General features: G+C 45.3%; 1 protein-coding gene across 1 annotated transcript in view; it reads left to right on the top strand.

The window, feature by feature from the left end:
- Window positions 1–21,816, top strand: part of Cdh13 (cadherin 13) — a 973,690-nt gene that overhangs the window by 938,100 nt on the left and 13,774 nt on the right. Inside the window, exon 11 of the mRNA XM_005073074.4 lies at window positions 1,485–1,627. Within this exon, the coding sequence (XP_005073131.1) occupies window positions 1,485–1,627 (143 nt within the window). The remainder of the gene's footprint in view (window positions 1–1,484; window positions 1,628–21,816) is intronic.

The raw sequence follows: 21,816 nt of genomic DNA, 5'->3' as shown, positions 1-21,816 counted from the left end.
CCTAATGAACTATTGGCAGACCCACAGTCTAGAAGCCAGCGCACTGAAACAGCAGAGAGCCGTGCCCTGCTGGCCTTGACATACTCACGGGACCTTTAGACCAACCTCGGTTTCCTCATCTGTGAAGGGAGCAATAATAGCACTGAGCCTGCAAGAAGACACCATGTCAGTGTGCCACTGTAGAGAGAAGCCTTCCCGAAAGCCTGGTTCCAGAGCCGCATCAGTCCCAAATAAACACGTAGGAGGCTGTATTAATTATGAAGCTGTTGGCCTTTGCTTGTTTCTTACTGGCTAGCTCTGACTATTTAACCCATCTAAGTATTTCTCTTACCGGAGAAAAGTTCCAGACATCTTACTTCTCTGGCGGGCTACATCGTGACTCCCTGTGTTTCTCCTTCCCAGAGTACTCCTCGACTCCTAGTCCCCCCTATCTTGCTTCCCTATTGGCCAACAGTGCTTTATTGACATATACACAGGACTTCCCCATCATGCCACACCATGTAAGGTCTTGGCATGACGCGGGAGGCTGCTGTTGTAAATAAATACAGTTACTATTAAGTGGATGCCACACCCTGACGCTGTCACCAGAGATATAAGACCAGAGATCGACCTTGGGTGCCTTTCTTCAGATGCTGCCTGCCTGCTTTCTTAAGACAGTGTGTCCCACTGTCCAGGGTCTCACAGATTAGGCTAGGCTGGCTGGCTTTTGAGTCCCAAGGCTCCTCCTGTCTCTGTCTCCCTAGAGCTGGGATTAAAAACACATGTCACCACTCTAGCTTATATTTTTTCCAAGGGTTCTAGTGATCAAGATAAAATCATGTTACCAAGAGAGCTGTGCCCCCACCCTTGGGTGCCCATCTGTAGCTCCCCTGACTCTGCAGCAGTCCCAGGAGCAGGACCTGTGGCTGCCAGTAAACATGTTCCGGTCCTCCTAGAAATGACAACCTGATGATGCCTCTGACCCAAGCGTCCCCTCCTCTACCTGTCCTCCGCATTCCCACATCCTCGCCTTCTCTGACACCACCACCCATTCCTACCTTGTCAAGTGTGGCAACATGAGGTCACTGGGGTTACCTTCACTCAGAGGCAGTGACTACTCCCAGCATCCATCTGTCCTATCTATCCCTTCAACACAGCACAGCCTCCACCCACCCTGCAGGAGGAATGCACCAAGGTGTGCCAGCACGAGTCTGGGCTGCGCCTGACAACGGCTGTGACCTTGGCCTCTGTGAAAGCCAGGCGGATCCGGAGAGCCCCCTCCTCCTCTGTGGTTGTCACTAGCAGGAAAGGAGGCATGCCTGTCACCTGGGCAGCACGGAGCATGCTCAAAATGGCTTAACAAATGAGCATCTGGAACTGAAAGATTTGGGGGCTGGATTAAGCATGACCTGGCACTGAGCCAAGGGTCCAGGGCCCTATGCTCAGTACTTACTTCTTGACTCTAGTTGGAATGCAACCTGATGTTTGGTGTTTTTTCCCCTCAGGTACTCTGTTTACAAGGACCCAGCAGGCTGGCTGAATATTAACCCCATCAATGGAACTGTTGACACCACAGCTGTGTTGGACCGGGAGTCCCCATTTGTCCACAACAGTGTGTACACTGCCCTGTTCCTGGCCATCGATAGTGGTGAGTCACTTAGAAAGGGCTTATCAGAGTGCACTTGTCACTTCCAGCTGTATTTGGTTTTGTATGATTTTTCTGATAAGTGGGGGGGTATTCATGGAGAGGTGGGACATGAGTGGGAACAAATAAGCCATTACTACACACACATTTATCCAGTCAACAGTATTCCCACCCCCAAGGAATCAGTCTTTGTAGAAAGACAAGTATGTCCATCCAGGGGTCAGAGAGGAAGCTCACTATGTTCCCTTGGGGATGGGTCCCAGGTTAGGAGCCCACACCAATGCATTCACTTCAGTTCTGTGTTCTCACCTGCAAAGGAGTTTTGGGATAGAATGGGAGAGGATATCTCTGACCCCAGGAACTGAGTAGCACCTATGGATTTGTCCTATTATGCTACAGTTCCATGGAAAGACATTGGATCCTCCCTGTCAGTCACCACAGAAAAACAAAATACTTCTCCTTCAAAAGCTAAGAATTCAGTATCCCATGCCAGAGCCATGTCAGATGCTGGGGTCATGGAATGAACCAGGAACTGTCTCCCGAACCACACACACGCAAGCAGAGCATGTGGCACCTCAAGCGCTCTCTGATCTTTGAAGATCAGACTGTGGGGCAATGGCAGACACAGAAAGAGTAAGACACATGTGGTCATCTAGATGCCGGCTTGAACCAGTCACAGAAGCAGATGAGATCAGGTTCTGAAAATGTCAGGGCGATTGTGAGTGCAGAGTTGGCGGGGTTTGCGGTGAACTTTTTACTGGAGTCTCTGTCAGGCTGTGTGTTTCTAAGCTCTGTAGGTGGCAGAGCAACAAAAGATTTTATTCAGAAGCAAAAGTGCAGACCGGTTCAAGGGAACCTCAGGGTAACAGTTACTCCTGTTACATCTTGGCCTTTCTTTTGAGGGTTCAGAAGGAGAAAGTCTTGGTTCGTGGGTGGAGTATGGATGGTTTTGCTTTAAATGGCAGGTTTGGATTATGTGAGACTTTATGTGCCTTTCCTGTGGTACATCTGATTATAATTATATTCATGGCAAATCATGCATATACAACAGGCAGTAAATAGAGGGTTTCCCCTAAAATTCACTCAAAGGACACACCTGAAAACAGTTCAAGCTGGATCAGTGCACCTAGTTCAAGATACATTTCAGGATGTGTTTGTCTGCTCTGAACACACCTGAAACGGTTCAGACTGGATCAGTGCCCCTGATTGAACATATATTTCAGGATTTTTTTTACTGCAAAAGGGGAGTTACCAAGAGTTTCTAAGGAACTATATATAAGTTGAGTGATCAAGTTACTTTGTTTATAGAGGATGTGTGTGTGCAACTCAGTACAAGTAAGGGTCATAGTTTCTGAGAGAATCGTTAGAAAAGGGTGAATGTATGTATGCATGCGTGTGTGCATGTATGTGGCATGTGTGTGCTGCATATGTGTGTGCATCTGTGTGTGCATGTGTATATGAGTACATCTGTATGGTGCATTATGGTGCATACATGTTGTGGTGTATTCATTGTGTGCATGAGCATGTGTGTGTGTGTGTGTGTCTGTTTGTCTGTCTGTCTGTGTAAAGTTCAATGGAATCTCAGGTTGCTAAGCTTTCTCTACACTTGCCTACCTCAGGCTGGTCCCAGGGGTGCAGGTATCAGGGTTGGGGCTAAGCTGAGATGTCTTTGTATCAAATACACACAAAATTTCTCTTCCTGTTCTTTGTACAGTTTTGGTTTTTTGGGTTTTTTAGGGTTAAAGACTGGGTTTTGAGTCTTCCTGTGCCAAGACTCTCTATGGGCTCTTTATATTTGCCCACTGTACTCAGCATCAAGGTGTGAACTAAGAACTCTCAGCCCATCTCTCCATGCTGGGAAGCCACGCGTGAACCGAATGTGAGGACACACAGGGTTCAAATGAGCACACAACAGACAGAGTGAAGCCAGCCCTTGAGCCACATGGAAATCAGAGCTGGAAAGGAGATAGGCATGGGAGTCAGGAAAGGAGAGGCCGCAGTGCCTCTATTGCAAGTGGCTGCAAAGAGGGCAGGTTGATAGCTCTGGGCAAATCATAGCTGCAAAGTATCCTAGACGATGGGCAGTGAGGTGCCTCAGTGAGTAAAAGTGACTGCCATCAAGCCTGAAAACCTGAGTTCCATCCCTAGGATCCATGCAGTAGGAGAGCACCGGCTTCCGCAAGCTGTCCTCTGACCTTCACATGTGAGCCATGGTGTGCACATGCCTGCATCCATCAGCAAACACACACAAATGAGTAAATAATAATAAGTTAAATTAAAAAATGAAGTATATCAAATGGCCAGAAGACCCTTGGTCCTTGAGGTGGAATTGCTGTGCTGAACCCACCAAGGCACCAACAGCCAGAGCAGACACTGAGAAGAGGTCCTCATGTCTGGAGAGCTCATGAGTCAGTCAGACAAACTGACAGTCCTTTTAAGGGTCATTCCTGTTCTAATCCCAGAAGAGCCCCTCTTCCATCCTGGGATCAAGGGATATCACAAAAAGTGATATCAGAATTTAAGGATGGGTGGGCTAGTGTAGGGCAGGACATTCTAGTCGCCCTTGAGAGAATGAGTCAATGGGAGTTGGGTCATGTGGCAGGCTACAAGTGTACAAAGATGAGAAGGGAGAACTGAACAGCCACCAGACTATTGCTTGGTGGGACCCAGGCCCTGCACTGTACACCCAGCAGCCATCACAGGGTCTAGCTCAGAACAGGGGCTTAGGGCTGTGCTATAGAATGGTAGACTTAGACTTGATTCTGTCACTCCCAGAACAAACTTCTGCAAAAAGACAGTTCCCAATGCTAAAATGTAAAGTTGAACAGCATAAGTGTTTATTCAGCTTACAGTTCAGATTACAGTTCATCATAGTGGGAATGTCACAGCAGGGGGCATTTGAAGCAGCTAGTCCATCATATCAACCGTCAAGAGCAGAAAGAAATAAAAGCATGCATGTCTGCTTGCTTGCTATCTAGCTTTCTCCACTCTTAAACAGCTCAGGACCCCCTGCCTAGGGAATGGTGGCACCCACAGTGGGCTAGGTCTCCACATAAATAACAATCAAGACAATCAGTCCCTCGCAGATATGCCCACAGATCAAACTGATCTAGACAGTTCTTCAATTAAAAGGCTCTTCTAGGTTATATTAAGTTGACAGTTCAAACCAACCATCACAGTACAGCATTCATTACACCTTAGAAGAATGTGAGCATGTGGGAAGTTGAGGCACTAATATAGACAAACTAGGCAAAGGCTATGAATTGAAAAACAAAGAAAGGTTAACTAGGGCTCCCAGCCTAGAGACCAGACAAGGACCTGATTTCAGAAGACCAGTCCCATCTGATTTGGGGGTAATTGTAGTATGATGTCTCTCAAGATGCTGGCAGTAAAGGAAGGGACAGTCAGCAAAGCCTGTTTCACATGCTACATAAACAAGGAGTAGTAATGATGGACAGCACCATGACATTGTAATTTCAGGCTCTGAACTATGTGCAAACATCTGAACATCATGACATGTTGGGATGAAAGGGTCACAATGAAACCCATTACTCTGTACAATTAATACATGCTAATTTTAATTTCATTTTAGATTCATTTTATGTGCATGAACGTTTTGCCTACATGTACATTTGTACACCATGTGCATGCCTAGGACCTGCAGAGGTCAGAAGAGAGCATCAGATCCCCTGGAAGTGGAGTTACAGATGGTTGTGAGCATCATGTGGGTGCTGGGAAGTGAACTCGGGTCCTTTACAAGAGTAGTTAGTGCTCTGAACTGCTGAGCCACCTCTCCTGACACTAATTTTTAAAATGTTTTGGCTTAAGTATCCAGAGGCTGGTGAGATGGCTTAGTGGGTAAAAGTGTTTGCTGCCAAGCCTGGGGACCTGAGTTCAATCCCAGGGACTCATACAGTAAAAGGAGAAAAGAACCTCTGAAAATTGTCTTCTGACTTCCACACATGCACTGTGGCACACACACACACACACACACACACACACACACACACACACTCATACATGTACATAGGCACATACACATATATATGCACAAATATACAAGTATAGTCTTTAAAAATTTAATATCCAGAATAACGTTTTCCAGTATGGAAGTGTAGCTCAGAAGTACAGCTCATGCCTAAAACACACAGGAGGCCCTGGGTTCAATCCCCACCCCCACAACAAAAGATAAAAGATTCCCCTTAGGATATCAGTCTCTCACCTTTGGCTTCTTCCATCCTCAACATTGCTGGGATTTTCTATGTGGCTGAGTAGCTGTCTGGTTTCCAAGGGCACCCTATAACCATGTGTTTTCGCAGAGGGGCGGGATCTCACTTGTTTTCTCAAGGTGCACTGTGAGGCCTGTTGAACTCTGTGACTCAGTTTCCATGTAAACCCAGGAGGTTTGTTCCTGCTTTGGAGCATTGCTGTGATGAAAGAGCAGACACCAAGCCCTTCTGACCCCAGAAGAAACCAAGTGTTAGTTGCTCAGTGTTAGTTGCACTGCACAGGGTGGGGTGGGGCAGAGACTGATCCTCCTGCACCCAAGAAAAGCCCAGCCTGCCGTGGACTCCTGCCTCCATCTCTCAGTGCTAACATCAGATAAGGAAACTTGAAATCTGTTGTCACAGATGTTTCCAGAAGATAGAAATGTTCCCAGAGGTGTGAGCAGAAAGCAGGTTGGGATTAATTACTACACAGGACAGTTGTGAGGGATGGTCATACAAACAAATCCCCAAAGAGTTAGAGCAGGAAGGACACCGCAACTGGCAAAGGCCTTGTCAATCACAGGGAGTTGTGTGCAAAGGCTACTTTGACACTTGCGGGAGACTTATCTGGGGGAAACCAATTATCCGGCACACTAACAGGTGTCTCAGCTTTATCCAAAGCGAACACTTATGTTTATTAATTTTCTACAAATTCAATTTATTTGATGGAAAGGAAGAATAAGGATCTTGTCATTTAACGCCCGGAAAGCTAAATCTCCAAAGTTTATTTTCTGCAGACTGAGAGTCACTCCAAGATTTGTACCAAAAAAAATGCAGTGATAAGATGCCAGGCTTCGGGAAGTGCCAGGTAGGACGTATGTAGCCTTGCTGCAAAACTAGAAAGTTCCAGCAACACCCACAACCTTTGTTGTAACCACATCAGAGCTACAGACACAGGCAAACCAAAGAAACTACAACATGAGAGACAGGGGAACTGGTCCTAAGACGGTGAAAGGCAACAGACTTGTGGATCGGATTCTGGGTTATAGTCATCCATCCCTCTCCCCCGACCCCAGGAGAGAGAGAGGGAAACCAGAAATACTTGAGAGAGTCAGATGGAGCCAGAGGGAGGAGGGACACATTTCAAATTTAAGAGTCTTTGCCACCATGGATTTCCGATTCTGCATATTTTTAAATTTTTATTCGTGTGCATGCCCACAGGATTGAATGTGAATGTGAACATATGTGTGGGTGCCCGCAGAGGTCAGAAGAGGCTGTTGGATTACCTGAAACTAGAGTCACAGAATGTTGTGAGCCATCCACTGTGGGTGTTGGGAACTGAACCCAAGTCCTCTGCAAGAGCAGCAAGCGCTCTTAACTATTGTCTCTCCAGCCACCATCTCAATGGCCTCATAGGAAATGAGAGACTAACTAGAGGAGGCCAACTAACTTCTCATCTAAGACACCTGTCTGGTTCTGGAGGTACCAGGAAGAGGGGAGTGAGATGGATAGAGAGATGGGCTGCTCTCTGTGGGACAGAAGAGCTGTGGCTCCTGGAGCCTTCAGGGGCAGAGCTGCCCTAGGCTGCCAGGCAAACTCCAGGTGGACTACGCATAGCACCAGAGGCATGCTAGATTTGACCACACCTAGTTAGACTAGAGACAACTAGTTAGAAACCCAGCTTCACCCAGCTTCATCCTCAGCCCTGTAGGGGAAGCAAGGCTTCATTCTGTCTGGGGAAAGTTCACATCAGCAAATGGCCAATTTGCTCTTATACATAATGTCCAACTCATACTGTAAAATAGTGGTTCTTAACCTGTGGGTCATGCCCCTATGGGAGTCAAATGACCCTTTCCCAGGGGTTGCCTAAGACCATCAGAGAACGCATATGTTTACGTTGTGATTCATAACAGGAGCAAAATTAGACTTATGAAGTAGCAATGAGAATAGTTTTATGGTTGGGAGGTTACCACAGCATGAGGAAGTGTATTAAAGGGTCACAGCATTAGGAAGGTTGAGAACCACTGACCTAAGATATCACTGAACCTGCAGAAAAGAAAAAAAGAACGTGTAACTGATAGTCAAGGGGGAAAGTGGACATGTGGAGATCTAGATATCTGCATGTTCAAGCACTCGACTAAAACAAGGAACCCTGCACCCGACATTTGGCATGTGTAAGACATAGTCAAAAGGCTGTCCGGAACTGAGACGCATCAACCTCCTGAGAATAGATTTAACAGCAGAACAAGGATGTGTGATACGAAGCACAGAGAGCAAAGAAATGGGGGACACGTGAGACATTAGTGGGGTGTATTCAGTACTCTTCTAATCATTCTCTCCACATACCTGACACGAAGCAACTTAGTGGAGAATTAGCTTGAGAGGGTGTGGTCCATCACGGCAGGCCAGGCATAGTGGCAGGCAACTCCGTGGCTGTGGAAGGGAACAGGAACCACTTGCCAGTATCTCACCATCCCAGAAGGCAAAGGACTCGGGATGGAAAGAACCCTAAGACAAGCCCCTGCCCAGAGACTCATTTCCTCCCACTACACCCCACTTTGAAAGGTTTAACAACCTCCAAAATCACTGCCACAAGCTGGGAACCAGGTGATCAAACACATGACACTTCACATCCAAACAGTAACAGAGTGTGCATGCAGCTGGAGTCACGGGACAGGACATGATGTTGGACGGGGCAACTGTTGAAGATACAAGCTTCCCAAAACTGATGGAAGATATACAGACATTCAAAAAACCACAGACAGTATGGACTTTAAGGAAACATATTCCAGGACATCACAATCAAACTGAAGAAGATTAAGCAAGTGGGAAAAAAATGTTCAAAGCAATCTGGGAATAAAACAGAAGCTCATCAACAAAGCCTAGGCTTAGCATTCGCCAAGCTCTACTTTGATCCCCTATTGCAAAAATAAAAATAGTGTTAGTTAAGTTTCTCATTTCTGGGAAGAAATACCTCTCAAGAGCAACAGAAGGGAAGAAAGGTTTACTGGGCTCAGGGGACATAACCTGTCATGACAAGGGAATGGTAGCCAGAGAGTGAGGCATTCATGTGTTTACACACACAAACAGATGGACAAGTAAGTAATTTAAGTGACCTGGGAAGAAATCGTATAATCTTAAATAGCCCAATATTTATGAGGGAAGAAAATCAGTGTTGAAATCCTTCCAACTAAGCAAACCTCAGCCCCAGATGGCTGCTGCATGTTTCCAAACATTTGAAACAGTAGAGTACCAACCTCACAGACACTCTTCCAGAAAAGAGATAGAAGGGACTCTTAGCAACTGTTTTTATGAGAGCATGTTTTCTCTAAAACATGGCAAAATATTGCAAAAAAATTAAAATTGCAAACCAATCTCATAAGCATAAAGTTTAAAATCCTTAAAATATTAATGAGCCCAACAGAAATTACAAAATCATCCTAATAGTGGCATCTGAGATGGTTACGTACTCGGGGCTGGAGAAATGGCTCAGTAGTTCAGAGCTCTTGCTGCCCTTGAAGGGGAACTCAGTTCAGTTGCCAGCACCTAGGAGTGCCTGTAATTCCAGCTCTAGGGGATCCAACACCCTCTTCTGACTTTTCCAGGTATTATACTCAGGTGCAAGGGGAGAAGTGGGAGGATGGAGAGACAGGGGATGGGGAGGGGAGAGGGAAAAAAGGGGCTCCATATTGAGTCATGATTTAAATATATACATATACATAAGCAACATACACATCATATACATATACGTTTAGCAAGCTAGGAAATGACCTTAATCTGATTTGCACTCACAGAAATTGCTGCAGCACCAGACAACATCTTCAGAACAACAGGGGAAAAAACAGATACCAGGCTGTTGCAGGATCCCGAAGGGTGTCCCTTGGGGATGGGGAAAGTAGGAGTGACACCAGTGACAGACATGGAGAACAAGTTGAAGCAAGCTTAGTTTATTCCAGGAAGGGATAGGCCTTATCCACCCCCCAACCCTGCCCCAGGGGAGGAGATCCACTGAGCTGGCATCTGCTGAGGTCTCTGTCCATAGGTCCACTGCTATTGTCAAGGCCCTCTGGCAGACCCAGGCTGACTGTCAGGAAATATCTACTGGGCATGCTCCTACTATCAGTCTAGGCAGACTGTCAGGGGATATCTACTGTTCATGCTCTAGGCCAGGTGTCAGACCCATTGAGGCTTAGTTTTCCCATACCAGGCTTGGGAATTAAAAAAATAAGATAAAATTCTTGTTCACGAAGACTGTCAGTAAATTTAGCAAAGTTATCAGAGAAAAGACCAGTACAGAAAAGTGCTGGAAAGTAGAATTTTTCTTTTTTGAAACAGGTTGTCATTATGCAGTCCTATTTGCCCTAGAACTCACTGTGTAGATCTGCTGCCTCTGCCTCCAGAGTGCTGTATTTAAAGGCATAGAATTTTTAAGAGATTTGAAGGTAACAATAATCCAATCAGCAAGATATAAATGAAAAGAAAGCTGTCCCTCTTCTCTACACTGAAGCTATGAATAACCTAAGAGGTTTTTGTGAAGCCAACTTTGGCGTGACTTTGGAGAGAAGCTGTAATATTAACATCTGCCATCAGCCTGGAACAACACCATGGCCCAAATAATGGTATACCCAAGTCTATCTTGATGGATTGAATGAGTTTACTGGGGATGACTTACTGAGCAATGGAAGCTACTGCTCTCTCTTTCTCTCTCTCTCTCTCTCTCTCTCTCTCTCTCTCTCTCTCTCTCTCTCTCTCTCTCTCTTTCTCTCTCTCAGCTGAATCTGAGAAGTTGGCACAAAAACTGGTTGCAGAGCACCCTCCAGCATTGAAGCTGTCAAGGTGCCCATAAGCTCAAATAACAAGGAAATCAGATACTGGACAGTTCAGCGTTTATTCTCTTAGCAAGGGTTGTGCTGGTCTCTGAGAACACTGTGTAGCTATGGAGACTATGGTTTGTTTGCTGTCATCTGGCATCCATAGCAACTAAGTAGTGGCTTGCTGGGAGATGCAGTCACTCTGGATTCAGAGGCCTAGCCTCTACATAAGTGGGGAGGTATACCATGTTTATGGACTGGTTGCTTTGGGACTATTGAAACATCAGTTATTTTCAAACTGTCCAAAGGACTGAGACACAGTGCTGAAATAAAAACCCAGTTCCTGGGGGGTTAGCAATATATTTCTGGCTACAGAATGAGTATGGCAACACAAGGAGCTAAAAGGCATAAAGGCAATCCTGAGAATAAATTGGAAGTCTTGCATTATATGGGTCTGGACCAACTGGGAAATGATAAGGATTGAAACTGTGTGATATCTGCATTCAGAAAAACAACAATAATTAACAGAAAGCATTGAGTTACTTCCGCATTTCTTCGATCAAATGACCTGACAGGGGCGATATAAGGGAGGAGCAGCTTATCTGGGCTCATGACTTCAGAGGGCACAGCCCAGGATGGTGAAGAAGTCATGGTGAGTGATGTGGCTTCCCCGTAGTGGCAGAACCACATTGCAACAGCATCATAATACATGTGTAGCTCAAGAAATGAGGAGTGCAAGCCCCTGCTGGAAGCGGTATGATCTCCAAAGACCTTAGTGACCTATTTCAAACAGCCCATGTCCCAAATTTTGCACTATCTCCCAAGAAACATTACAAACCAGATGTTCAAACATAGGAGCCATGGGGAACATTCCATACTCAAATCAGACCAGCCACACATGCCCAGTCCCTGATTATGACATGGGCAATAAAGACAGCCGAGAGGTGAGAAAGCAGGGTCTCTTCAGTAAATAGTGCTGGATTAGATAACACATCCTCTTGCTGTCTTAAACCACGGACAAGAACCAACTCTAAACATTGAAGTGGGATAATCTATCTTTGATTTTTAAAATGTATGAGGACATCCATATCTTTAGTGTAAGCAATTTTTTGAGACAGGGTTTCTCTGTGTAGCCCTGGCTGGTTTGGAACTCACTCTGTAGACCAGACTGGCTTCAAACTCACAGAGATCCATCTGCCTCTGTCTCTGCTGAGATTAAAGGTGTGTGCTACCACTGTCCAGTGCAAATATTTTTTAAAGAGAAAAAGATGCAAAATACTAACCACACACTCAAAAAATAGATAGATCAGTGTTGGAGAAATGACTCAGTGGGCACAGGTGCTTGCTGCCAAGCCAGACTTGGGATTCCATGCCAACACCTGAGTTACATGCCAATCTCCAAGTGGTAGAAGGAGAGAAACGACTCATGCAGTTCTCCTCTGCCCTACAAGTCACTGTAGTATGCACGTAGATGTACACACACACACACACACACACACACACACACACCACCACCACCACCACCACCACCACCACCACCACCACCACCACATAAAGGCTAAAAGGAGAAAAGGTAGATCGTGTCCATAAAAACATCATCTTTGTTTAATTATGTCCACCACTAAGCAAGCAGGAAGGTGATCCACACAAGGTGCATATAATGGGAAGCACTCCTAGTGTGTCAACAAAGACAGTAGAGAACTGCTACTTGCCAGTAACATGTTCCAGTCCAGCCAGTGCTGGACCAGACACTCCACTCAGTTCTCCAGAGTTACCTAAGTTAAATGCTGTGTATACATTACAGTACAAACAAATAGAGGACATACAGGGAACTGTGATACAAACACACACAGCAAAGTAGCTGAGACGTTATCATAGAAAATAACAAGCATTAGCCAGAAGGTAGAGCAGGCAGAGCCCCCATAGCTGGTGGAAGTGTGAATTGATGCAACCACTTTGAACACAAACTATCACTGAAGCTGAGCACTTTGCTGCACTGTGATTGGACATTACATAGGGGCTTATAAAATATCCAACAAAAATGTTTCTCCAAAGCACACATGTCAGAATGTGAAGGCTATCCATAGTAATCCCAAGGCAAGACAGCAAGATGGGTCACTGGGTAAAATGTTTCTGTGCAACTATGAAGACCCGAGTTCAGATCCCTGGCAAGCAAGCAAAACCATGCAGATCTGGCGGCTGTTTACTCCCACACTCAAGAAGTTGTGGATAGGGAAAGAAGCCAACTAGACAGCGAATTCCAGGTACTGTGCAAGACCCTGCCTCATCAAGGGAGACACCATCGCCTTTAGACCTACACACACACATACACACACACACACACACCACATATATATGTGTGTGACACAAACATACACATATCCCAAGAAGATGGAAATTTTTCCCACACTTCTAATAGAGAAGAACAAATGATGCCTCATTCACACAAAGGAGTGTTTGCAAACAGTGAGTGAATGGCACACACCCACTCACAGAAACATGTGAGCCTCACAAACACAGCACTGAGCAAAAGATTGCATAGAAAAAGCATCATGTGCTTCATGGTTCAATCTATATCAAAACGGCAGGCAGGTGAAGCTATCACATCACTTTGCAGGCGTCATGGTCATGTTGTACAGAAGCATTCTTCCAGCTTGTATTTGCAATATGTGGGCTGTCCTGTCTCCGTGGGAACTTTAAGAATGCAGGATGAAGGCTTGGGAGATGGCTTGATGGAGAAAGTGCTTGCTGCTAAGCAATGGGACTGGTGTTTGGATCCCTGGAATCCATGTAAATGCCAAATGGGGATGGTGACCTGTCTGTAATCTCACCTTGGAAAACAGAGACAGAACCCCTGAGCAAGTTGGCTATCAAGACTAGTCATAACAGGGGGTTCTGGGATGGACAGAGAGACTCAATTGACCAAGAGACCCTGCCTCAACAGCCACAGCTAAATCCTGAACTGAACTCCAGGAACCCAGAGACAGAGAGGGAGGACTGATGAGCATAGGGGTCAAGACTGCTCTTGTTTAACCCACAGAAACAGCTGACCTGAACAAGGGGGAGATCTTGAACCCCAGACTGATGCCTGGGAATCCAGCATGGGACTTATCAAGACCCCCCTGAATGTAGGAGTCAGTGAGGAGGCCTAGGCAATCTATGGGACCTTGGGTAGTAGATCAGTATTTATCCCTGTCATACAAATGGACTTTGGGTGCCCATCCCACAATAAGAGATGCACCCTCAGCCTTAACTCTTGAGGGAGGGTCTAGGCCCTGCCCTGGATGAAATGACAGACTCCCTGGGGAAAGGAGTGGGGATTGGGGAGGGTGGGAGGGTTGGTGGGAGGGTGTGGGAAGAGGGGAGGGAAAAGGAGAGGGACCTGGGATTGACATGTGAAGCAACCTTGTTTTTAATTTAAATTTAAAAATAAAAAAAGAGACCCTGCCTCAAAGAATGAGGAGGAAGAATGGTTGAGGAAGATTCCTAATATCAACCTTGGGTCCTCACACACCTGTGAATGTACATAGGCGTGAGAAGAAGGGGAGAAATGCTTGGTGACAAACAGAGCAAGGACCTAGTCAGCTGGGGTGGTGTAACCATTCACACTTTCCCTAAGAACTGCCTTACCCTAATCTCCCAGCATCGTGTGGTCCCAGGCAGGACAGCCCTTGTCTTCTGATGGGCCTGCTCTTCAGAAAGGGATAGAGGAATTTCTGCAGAGGAAACAGACAGAGAGAATGCCCTTTTCTGTGCAACACACTCCACATAACTCTGTTTCTCCAGGTCAATGGCTATGGCAGAACTGAGAGTGTTTTCTCTTAAGTACCTCTTAGCAGCTGGAACTGTGGAGCCTGGATGGAGTTATATAAAAACACTGATCAGAGATGGAAACCTGACCTTTGGATCTGTAAGCTTAGGATTTCAGAGCTCATACGGATAATGTCTGGAGTCTTGCTTCTTTATGATGTGGATAATGCTGAGATTAGAGATGGTTTGAAGAGAAAAGAACGATTTTTTTCTTAAATGTTATCCATTTTAAGGTTTATTTTTAATTATGTGCCTGTGAGGAGGGAAGGTGTGTGCACATGAGTGTGGGTGCCTGTGGTAGCCAGCAGGGGGCATGAGATTCCCTGGAACTGCAGTTATAGGCAGTTGTGAGCTTCCTGGCATAGGTGTTGGGGAACTGAGCTCAGGTCCTCCGGAAGAGCAGAAAGCACTACTAACCACTGGGCCACCTCCTCAGCCCCTGTTTCCCATTTTAATGAGCTGCAAATTACCTAAGCATATCATTTTCATGTAACTGAAATGCTTTTGTTTTGCTAAACCAGACCTTTCATGTTGTTAAGCATTTTGTCTTCAGAGATTAACATCACCACCTCACCTTGTATGACCCAGAGTTTCTGAAAAGGTTAAGATGGTGCCTTTAGAGCACAAGATGCTATGGAAAGACTATGACAAGCACAGCATTGCTGCCCTGTCCTAGGAAGGAAGGAATAACAACTGCAAAGGAGGACTCTGGGCTGGAGAGGGAACATGCAGGACTGAATCAAATGCAGTCCTCTAGGGAGATGCACCACGGACAGGCCACGGCAGTCACAATGAGCAAAGGGTAAATCCTGGAGTGGTGGCCATACTGCCCAGGTAACCTCCAAGAAGATCTGGTGTTAGTGCCAGTGTCTCCTGTGAACTGAGAAAGTCCATAAACAATTTCTCAAGAAAGGTCTAGACTCCTACTGGAGTGTCCATGACTGGTGGCTGCTCTCTGGGGTACCAGCTCCTGTTCAGGTTCTGCCAGGCTGGTCCCCCACTTCCTCACCAGGAGTCACACCTGTCAACTCTTCCTGTTTGAAAATTACAATGGCTTTAGCATCCCAAAATGGTTACCTCATAGAAGGTCTAAATGGTGGCTCCAGACAGCAGAGACAGATATCTCTGAATATGTGTGTTTTATGTGTGTTATGTCTGCACACATGTTCATGTATGTATTTATGCATGTGGAGGCCAGAGGTTTGTTGGGTGTCATCCTCAATTGCCTCTCCACCTTAAATTTTTTAATTATGCGTATTCAGAGGAATACCCATGAGTACAAGTACCCTTAAAGGTCAGGCTGTTGGATCCTCCAGAGCTCGCGTTGCAAGTGGTGATGAGTTTGTGAGTCCTTGACAGAATCAGCAAGCACTCTTAACCACTGGGGTCCCTCCAGCCCCTCCACCTCGTTTTTTTTTTTTTTTGAAAACCGGTCCCTCACTAAAACTGGATCTCAGCAAGTCAGCAAGACTAGCTGGCTCACAAGCCCAGGAACCATCCTGTCTTCCACTTTCCCAGAGCTGAGAGTATTGGTATGGACCACCATGCCTGGCTTCTCACATAGGTCCAGGGGATATGAACTCAGGCCCTCATGCTTGTGTGACAAGCACCTCACCAACAGATCCATCTCCCTGGCCACAGGGACAAGTGTTCTTCTCCAATAGACCCAAAAGTCCCTGTGTCATACCAATGCTATGCAGAGAATGTGAGAAGAATGTCCCATGTAGGTCTTCCCAATGGCTGGTGATATGAAACAGGAAGTCCCCATCACCTCTGGAGTCTCTGTGGTCATCTGTGTCCATCTGGGAGAACATTAAATGCATGAGCATGCCTCATGACTCAGCAACTTGTATAAAGTACATTTGAGCCCATCCATGAAAAAAATTGGTGTGGGCTACTATGCTGGCTCATTTTATGTCAACTTGACAAAAGCCATAGTCATCTAAGAGGAGGGGACCGCAATTGAGAAAAGGCCTCCATAAGATCTATCTGTGGGTATTTTCTTAATTAGTGATTGGGATAGAAGGGCCCAGCCCATTGTGGATGGTGTCATCCATGGGTTGATGGTCCTGGGTTCTTTAAGAAAGTAGGTAAGCAAACCATGATAAGCAGTTTAGTAAGCAGCACCCCTCCATGGCCTCTGCATCAGCTCCTGCCTCCAGGTTCCTGCCTTGCTTGAGTTCCTGCCCTCACTGCTTTTGATGGTAAACTGTTATGGGACAGAATGTGAAATAGACCCTTTCCTCCCCAACTTGCTTTTGGTTATGATTTTCATCACAGCAATAGCAACCCTAACTAAGACAGTTACCAAGAAGACAGACCAAGATAGGAGTGTCTAACAGCTATAAAATTAAAGTGTAATTGACCAAAATAATTGCTTCTCATCGACTCAGATAAATCCCATCCCAATCTGTCCCTCAACTCAGTCTCCGCGTGATGAATACTCTGAAGGTGACATTGGTTCCAAAGTGAAATGCATACAATGCATTTAGATGGATTAAAGGAGAGGCTACTACGCAGCTCCAGAGTGAAATGATGTCTGAGCTACCAAACAACAGCCCAAACCATGACTCGAGGGACCTCAACTTCAGAACACATCTGTCTGCTGTCCTTTCCTTTTAGATCAGCCTAAGACAGTGTGGGGGCCAGTAAGATTATTCAGATTGATTCCAATTAAGATACGCTGGTTTGAATAAGATCAGGTCATTTGTTATGATAGCACCCCAATTAAGCCAGCTTTAACACCCCTTATTGAGCCTGCTGTATAAAGCAAGGGAGAAAAGTAAACATCAGGCCTGGCCACCAGCCTTCCTGCTGTCAAGTATAGTGAAATATCAATCAAGTTGGAATTGCTGGCTACAATTTTGTCACCGAGAAAATGACTCAGTAAAATGCCTCTTGAGATCTGGTGATAGAGAAGGAGTGGCGTAGTTAGCTCTCCCCTCTGGCTCCTCAGGATGCGCCAACCCCTCATCTTAGCAGTGTGACTGCACCCATGAGATTGAAGGTCTCTCTGCCTGTTTTCCCATCTGCATCATGAAGCTAATGCTGCTGGTCCAATAGGTCGTCAGAACAAGACAGAAACCAGGGGCTGGAGAGACAGCTCTGTTGGTAGAGTCCTTGCAACACAAGCACAATGGGCGTGGTTTCGATCCCCAGCACCCACGTCAAAAAGCCAGGCGTGGTGATGTGTGCTTCTAATCCCACCACAGCTGTGGTGGTTGACTTCAGGTGGCTGTCAATTTGACACAATCTGAGAGCACCAGAAAGAGGGTCTCAAAGGAATTGCCTCCATTAGGATAGCCTGTCGGCATGTCTGTGGGGGCTTGTCTTGATTATGTAAATTAACATAGAAAGACCCATCTATTGTGTGTGGCACAAGTACCTGGGTTTAGGTTCTGGCCTGTGTAAGAGCAGAGAGAACACATGAATGTATGCTCTTGACTATGGATGTGATGTGACCAGACACTTCAAGTTCCGGCTGCCTTGACCTCCCTACAGTGATGGACTGGGACATGGGTCTGTGAAATAAAATAGGCCTTTTCTCCACTGAGTTGCTTTTGTCAGCGCCGATGATGTCATGTGAGCTCTGACAGCCTCACCACTACACCCTTGCAGGTTGCATCCCATATTTCCCACATAAACAGCCCTACCTTGTACACTGTACCCCATGTAAAACCATTTAACTCATGACTCCCAAGGAATAGCCTATGCTGAATGCCTCCATCATGGTTCTAGACAGAAGTGAGACCAATGACTAGGACAACTTCTGACTTCCCAACACTTCTTGGAGCTAGCTTCTGGGCGTTTTTTCTATGATCCTGACATTTTGAAGTATATGTGAGAGATATATACACTTGTGTGTGCATGTATGTGTGTCTGTGTGCATGCATGCATGTGAGTTGGGCTACATGTAGCCCAGTCTGGCCTTGAATTTGCTATGTAGCTGAGGATGACCTTGAACTTCTATTCCTCCTGCCTCTACCTCCTGAGTGCTGGGATTACAATTTTGCCTTCCATAACTGGTTTTGTTCTGTGTATATGAAACCAGTCCACCCAACTACCCAAGGGGCCCTATTCATCTGAGATGCATTTGGGGTCTAATACACTTAGGATACTGCCCTCATGTGTAAATCTGGTCCCTTGCATGCAGATGTTGAGAGTAGGATTGTTTGTAACAGACAAAAACGAAAAATGTCCATTAGCAGTGAACACATGGACAACACATGGTCAATGCATATAGTGGGGTATGATACAGCCATCAAAAAGGACAAAGTGCTGAGATATAGGTAAGCCTCAGAAGCACATTCAGCAAAAGACCTGAAAAGGTCACACACTTGGGGTAGAGAGATGCTTGGTAGTTAAGAGCAGCAGCTGCTCTTGCAGAGGAATTGGTTTAAGTTCCCGGTACCCACATGGCAGCTCACAATACTCTGGAACTCTAGTTCAATGGGTCTAACACCCTCTTCTGGCTTCCACAGACACTGCACACATGTGGTTAAGAGACATATATGTAGGTTCAAAAAATACACATAAAATAAAATTTTAAGATTGCACACTGCAAATTCTGTTTATATGAAATGTCTGGAATAGTCCATAACAATTGAAAGTACGCTAGCAATTGCTCAGGGCCATCAGTGGGTAATAGAAAGTTAGTGCCGAGAGTCTCTTCTTGGGGAAAATGAAAATCTCTAGGCTCGGAATGGGGTGCTGGTTACATGACTGTAAATTTACTAGAAAATCAATTTGCTGTAAAAATAAGTGAAGGCTGAGAGAAAGGGGAGTCGTGCAGGATTGGAAAAACTATCCTTAATTCCTGTGTCACTTTTGGATCTAGCGTTTCCTTTCTGGCTGTTATAGCCCTCACAGTTATTGTAAAGAAAGGTATTATCTTAATGTTCATTACCTGAGGAGATAATTGCCAATTGGGTTCTAATGTATTCCCTTCTGATCTTTCTCCGGCCATAGATACATTTTTAAATTAGGATCATGCTATGTTTTCAGCTGTGTGTTTCATCTGTGAGGTATAAAGCTTAGACCTGTTCATGAGTAATAGAACTTACCAAATTAAAAAAAATCCTGGCATTTGAGTAGTGAACAAAATCCTGTTTTGCTAAAATTATGAATAAAACAAAGATACATGAGGTTTTTTTTAAGAGCTGGAGATGTCTCTCAGTGGTGAGGCATTTGCCAATCACAAAGAACTTGCTGGGCATGGTGACAGATTCCTGCAATCCCAGCTCCTGGGAGATACAGCCCAAATCATAGTTTACAGATTTTATTTGATTTCCTAGTGGGAATGAGATCCTGTAAAAAATCAAACTACATAATAAATGTTCTGACATAGGAAGTAAAGGATAAAGTCAAGCATAGTGCTGCATGCCTGTAATTTCAGGACTCAGAGGTTGAGGCGGGAGGACCACAAGTTCAAGGCCAGCTTGAGCTGTGTAGTAAGTTCCATGACAACTTGGAATACAAAGTAAAATCTTCTCAAAAGAACAAAACACTATTTGATTAATTAGTTGCTTAATTAACCAAATTTAAACATAAAGGACAACAGCTTATCAAAGAGAAGACACTGTGCACATATGAGACATAGCCTCAACAGGTCCACGTACGGGAGCCCATGCTGAACTCTCTGCTCAGCACTTGAAGCCTCTGTGGCGCCCTCACTGTGTCCACACTGCTCAGTGTGAAAGCAGCCATGTGCTTCTGGATGAGGGTCAGTGACCTTCACTGGGTTCCCTACCACCACAGTGAGGACCAGAATGGCTCATATCTCAGAGATCCTTCCAGTTCTCCACACGATCAATCCTGAAGCCCCTACATACCCAGCCAGAGCCCCACACCACACTCAGGGCTGGAACTTCCTCAGATGGGCTTCCTCCACGAGAGCTACACATGTTTATTCTGATTGGTTAGCTTCTTTCTGGTCTACTATACATGTATTCAGGATTCCAGGGTCGTTGCTGGTCTGCCATACACCTATCCTGGGTAACCGAAATGTTGCTAGTCTGCCATACATATATTCTGGGTGGATTCCTCAAACTGAGGCTTTTTATTTATTGAAATGGAAGGTCCATGAAAAAGAGGCACTGCCCTAACCAAGCTTGAGTTCTTAGATTTGTCATAGAGTTGCCCCACGGGCAGTGGAGGTTGCTGATGAGAAACAGAAGAAATTACAAGGGTTAAACATCTAGAAAATACCCAGAAGCCCCAGGACTTCCAGTTATTCCTGGAGCCAAACAGCCTTGGGGAAAGCATTGCACTTGAGTGTCTCTGAACTTTACATGTAACGTCTCTCCTTCCCAGAAAGAACTAGGCAACCAGTGGCAAGGTGAACAGGTAAAGGCACTTTACCTTTGCCATGCAAGCCTGACCACCGACTTCAGTCCCCTGAAACCGCTCTCAAAAGCTGTCCTCTGACCTCCACATCACACACACACACACACACACACACACACACACACACACACACACTAATAAATAAAACACAGTGAGTTTAAAATCACTTGAACTAGGAGAGCAGGACAGAGCTTACTAAAAGGGTTTTGTCTCACTCAGTATTTTTTTCTCACCCAAGAAACAAACTCCTTCTACTGAGAAAAAGACATCGCCAGCTGGCTGGGCAATAACACATGGGAAATTGAAGGCAGTCCTGTAATTAAGTTCACAAGAGGCCAATTCTTCTGGCCATATTTCAAACACCCACAATGTCTTCTCATCCATTCTACCCAAACGACTTTACTTCATAATATATTCAGAGCGGGGGGAAAATATATATATAATGGATTCTTCTGAGGTATTCAATTAGTTCAATAAAAAGAGAAAAATAATTTTTTCAACACAGAAATTTAGCCAAATGGCTGGAGCTGACAGTGAAAAACTGGCTGTGGAGTAATTATGCATTTCTTTGGAGTTGTTGTTCTAACAAAAGTTAGCACTGTGGCCTGTTAGGAAGAGCCCTCCCTGATGATTAATCACACGTGCTCCTCTTCCATTCGTATTTGTTTGAATGTTCATTCTACATCCATCTTTGGGTGTTAATACATTTCAGTTCCCAGTGGTCCAGGAAGGGCTCTCAGTTCTCGTTGCTCACAACTCCCTCTTCGTCTCCCTTCAAGCTGATTTTACCCCCACTAATGAAAAAAGAGACAAAACAAAGCAGGACATGCCTGGAACATTCTCCTTGCAAAATCCCATTGCTTTTTCCTTATTTATTTTTCAGTTTGGGTTTCGTTTTGATTTTGGTTTCTTTTTCTTATGGATGGGAGGCAAGACTCAGACTCCCCATTGCAGACTCATTTTATGTCAGTTAGACACAAGCTAGAGTCATCTGAGCGGAGGAGGGACTCTCTACTGA

Source organism: Mesocricetus auratus, unplaced genomic scaffold, assembly GCF_017639785.1.
Source record: "Mesocricetus auratus isolate SY011 unplaced genomic scaffold, BCM_Maur_2.0 Super-Scaffold_6723, whole genome shotgun sequence".
In the NCBI taxonomy this organism is placed as follows: domain Eukaryota; kingdom Metazoa; phylum Chordata; class Mammalia; order Rodentia; family Cricetidae; genus Mesocricetus; species Mesocricetus auratus.
This window is presented reverse-complemented; position numbering and strand designations above follow the sequence as displayed.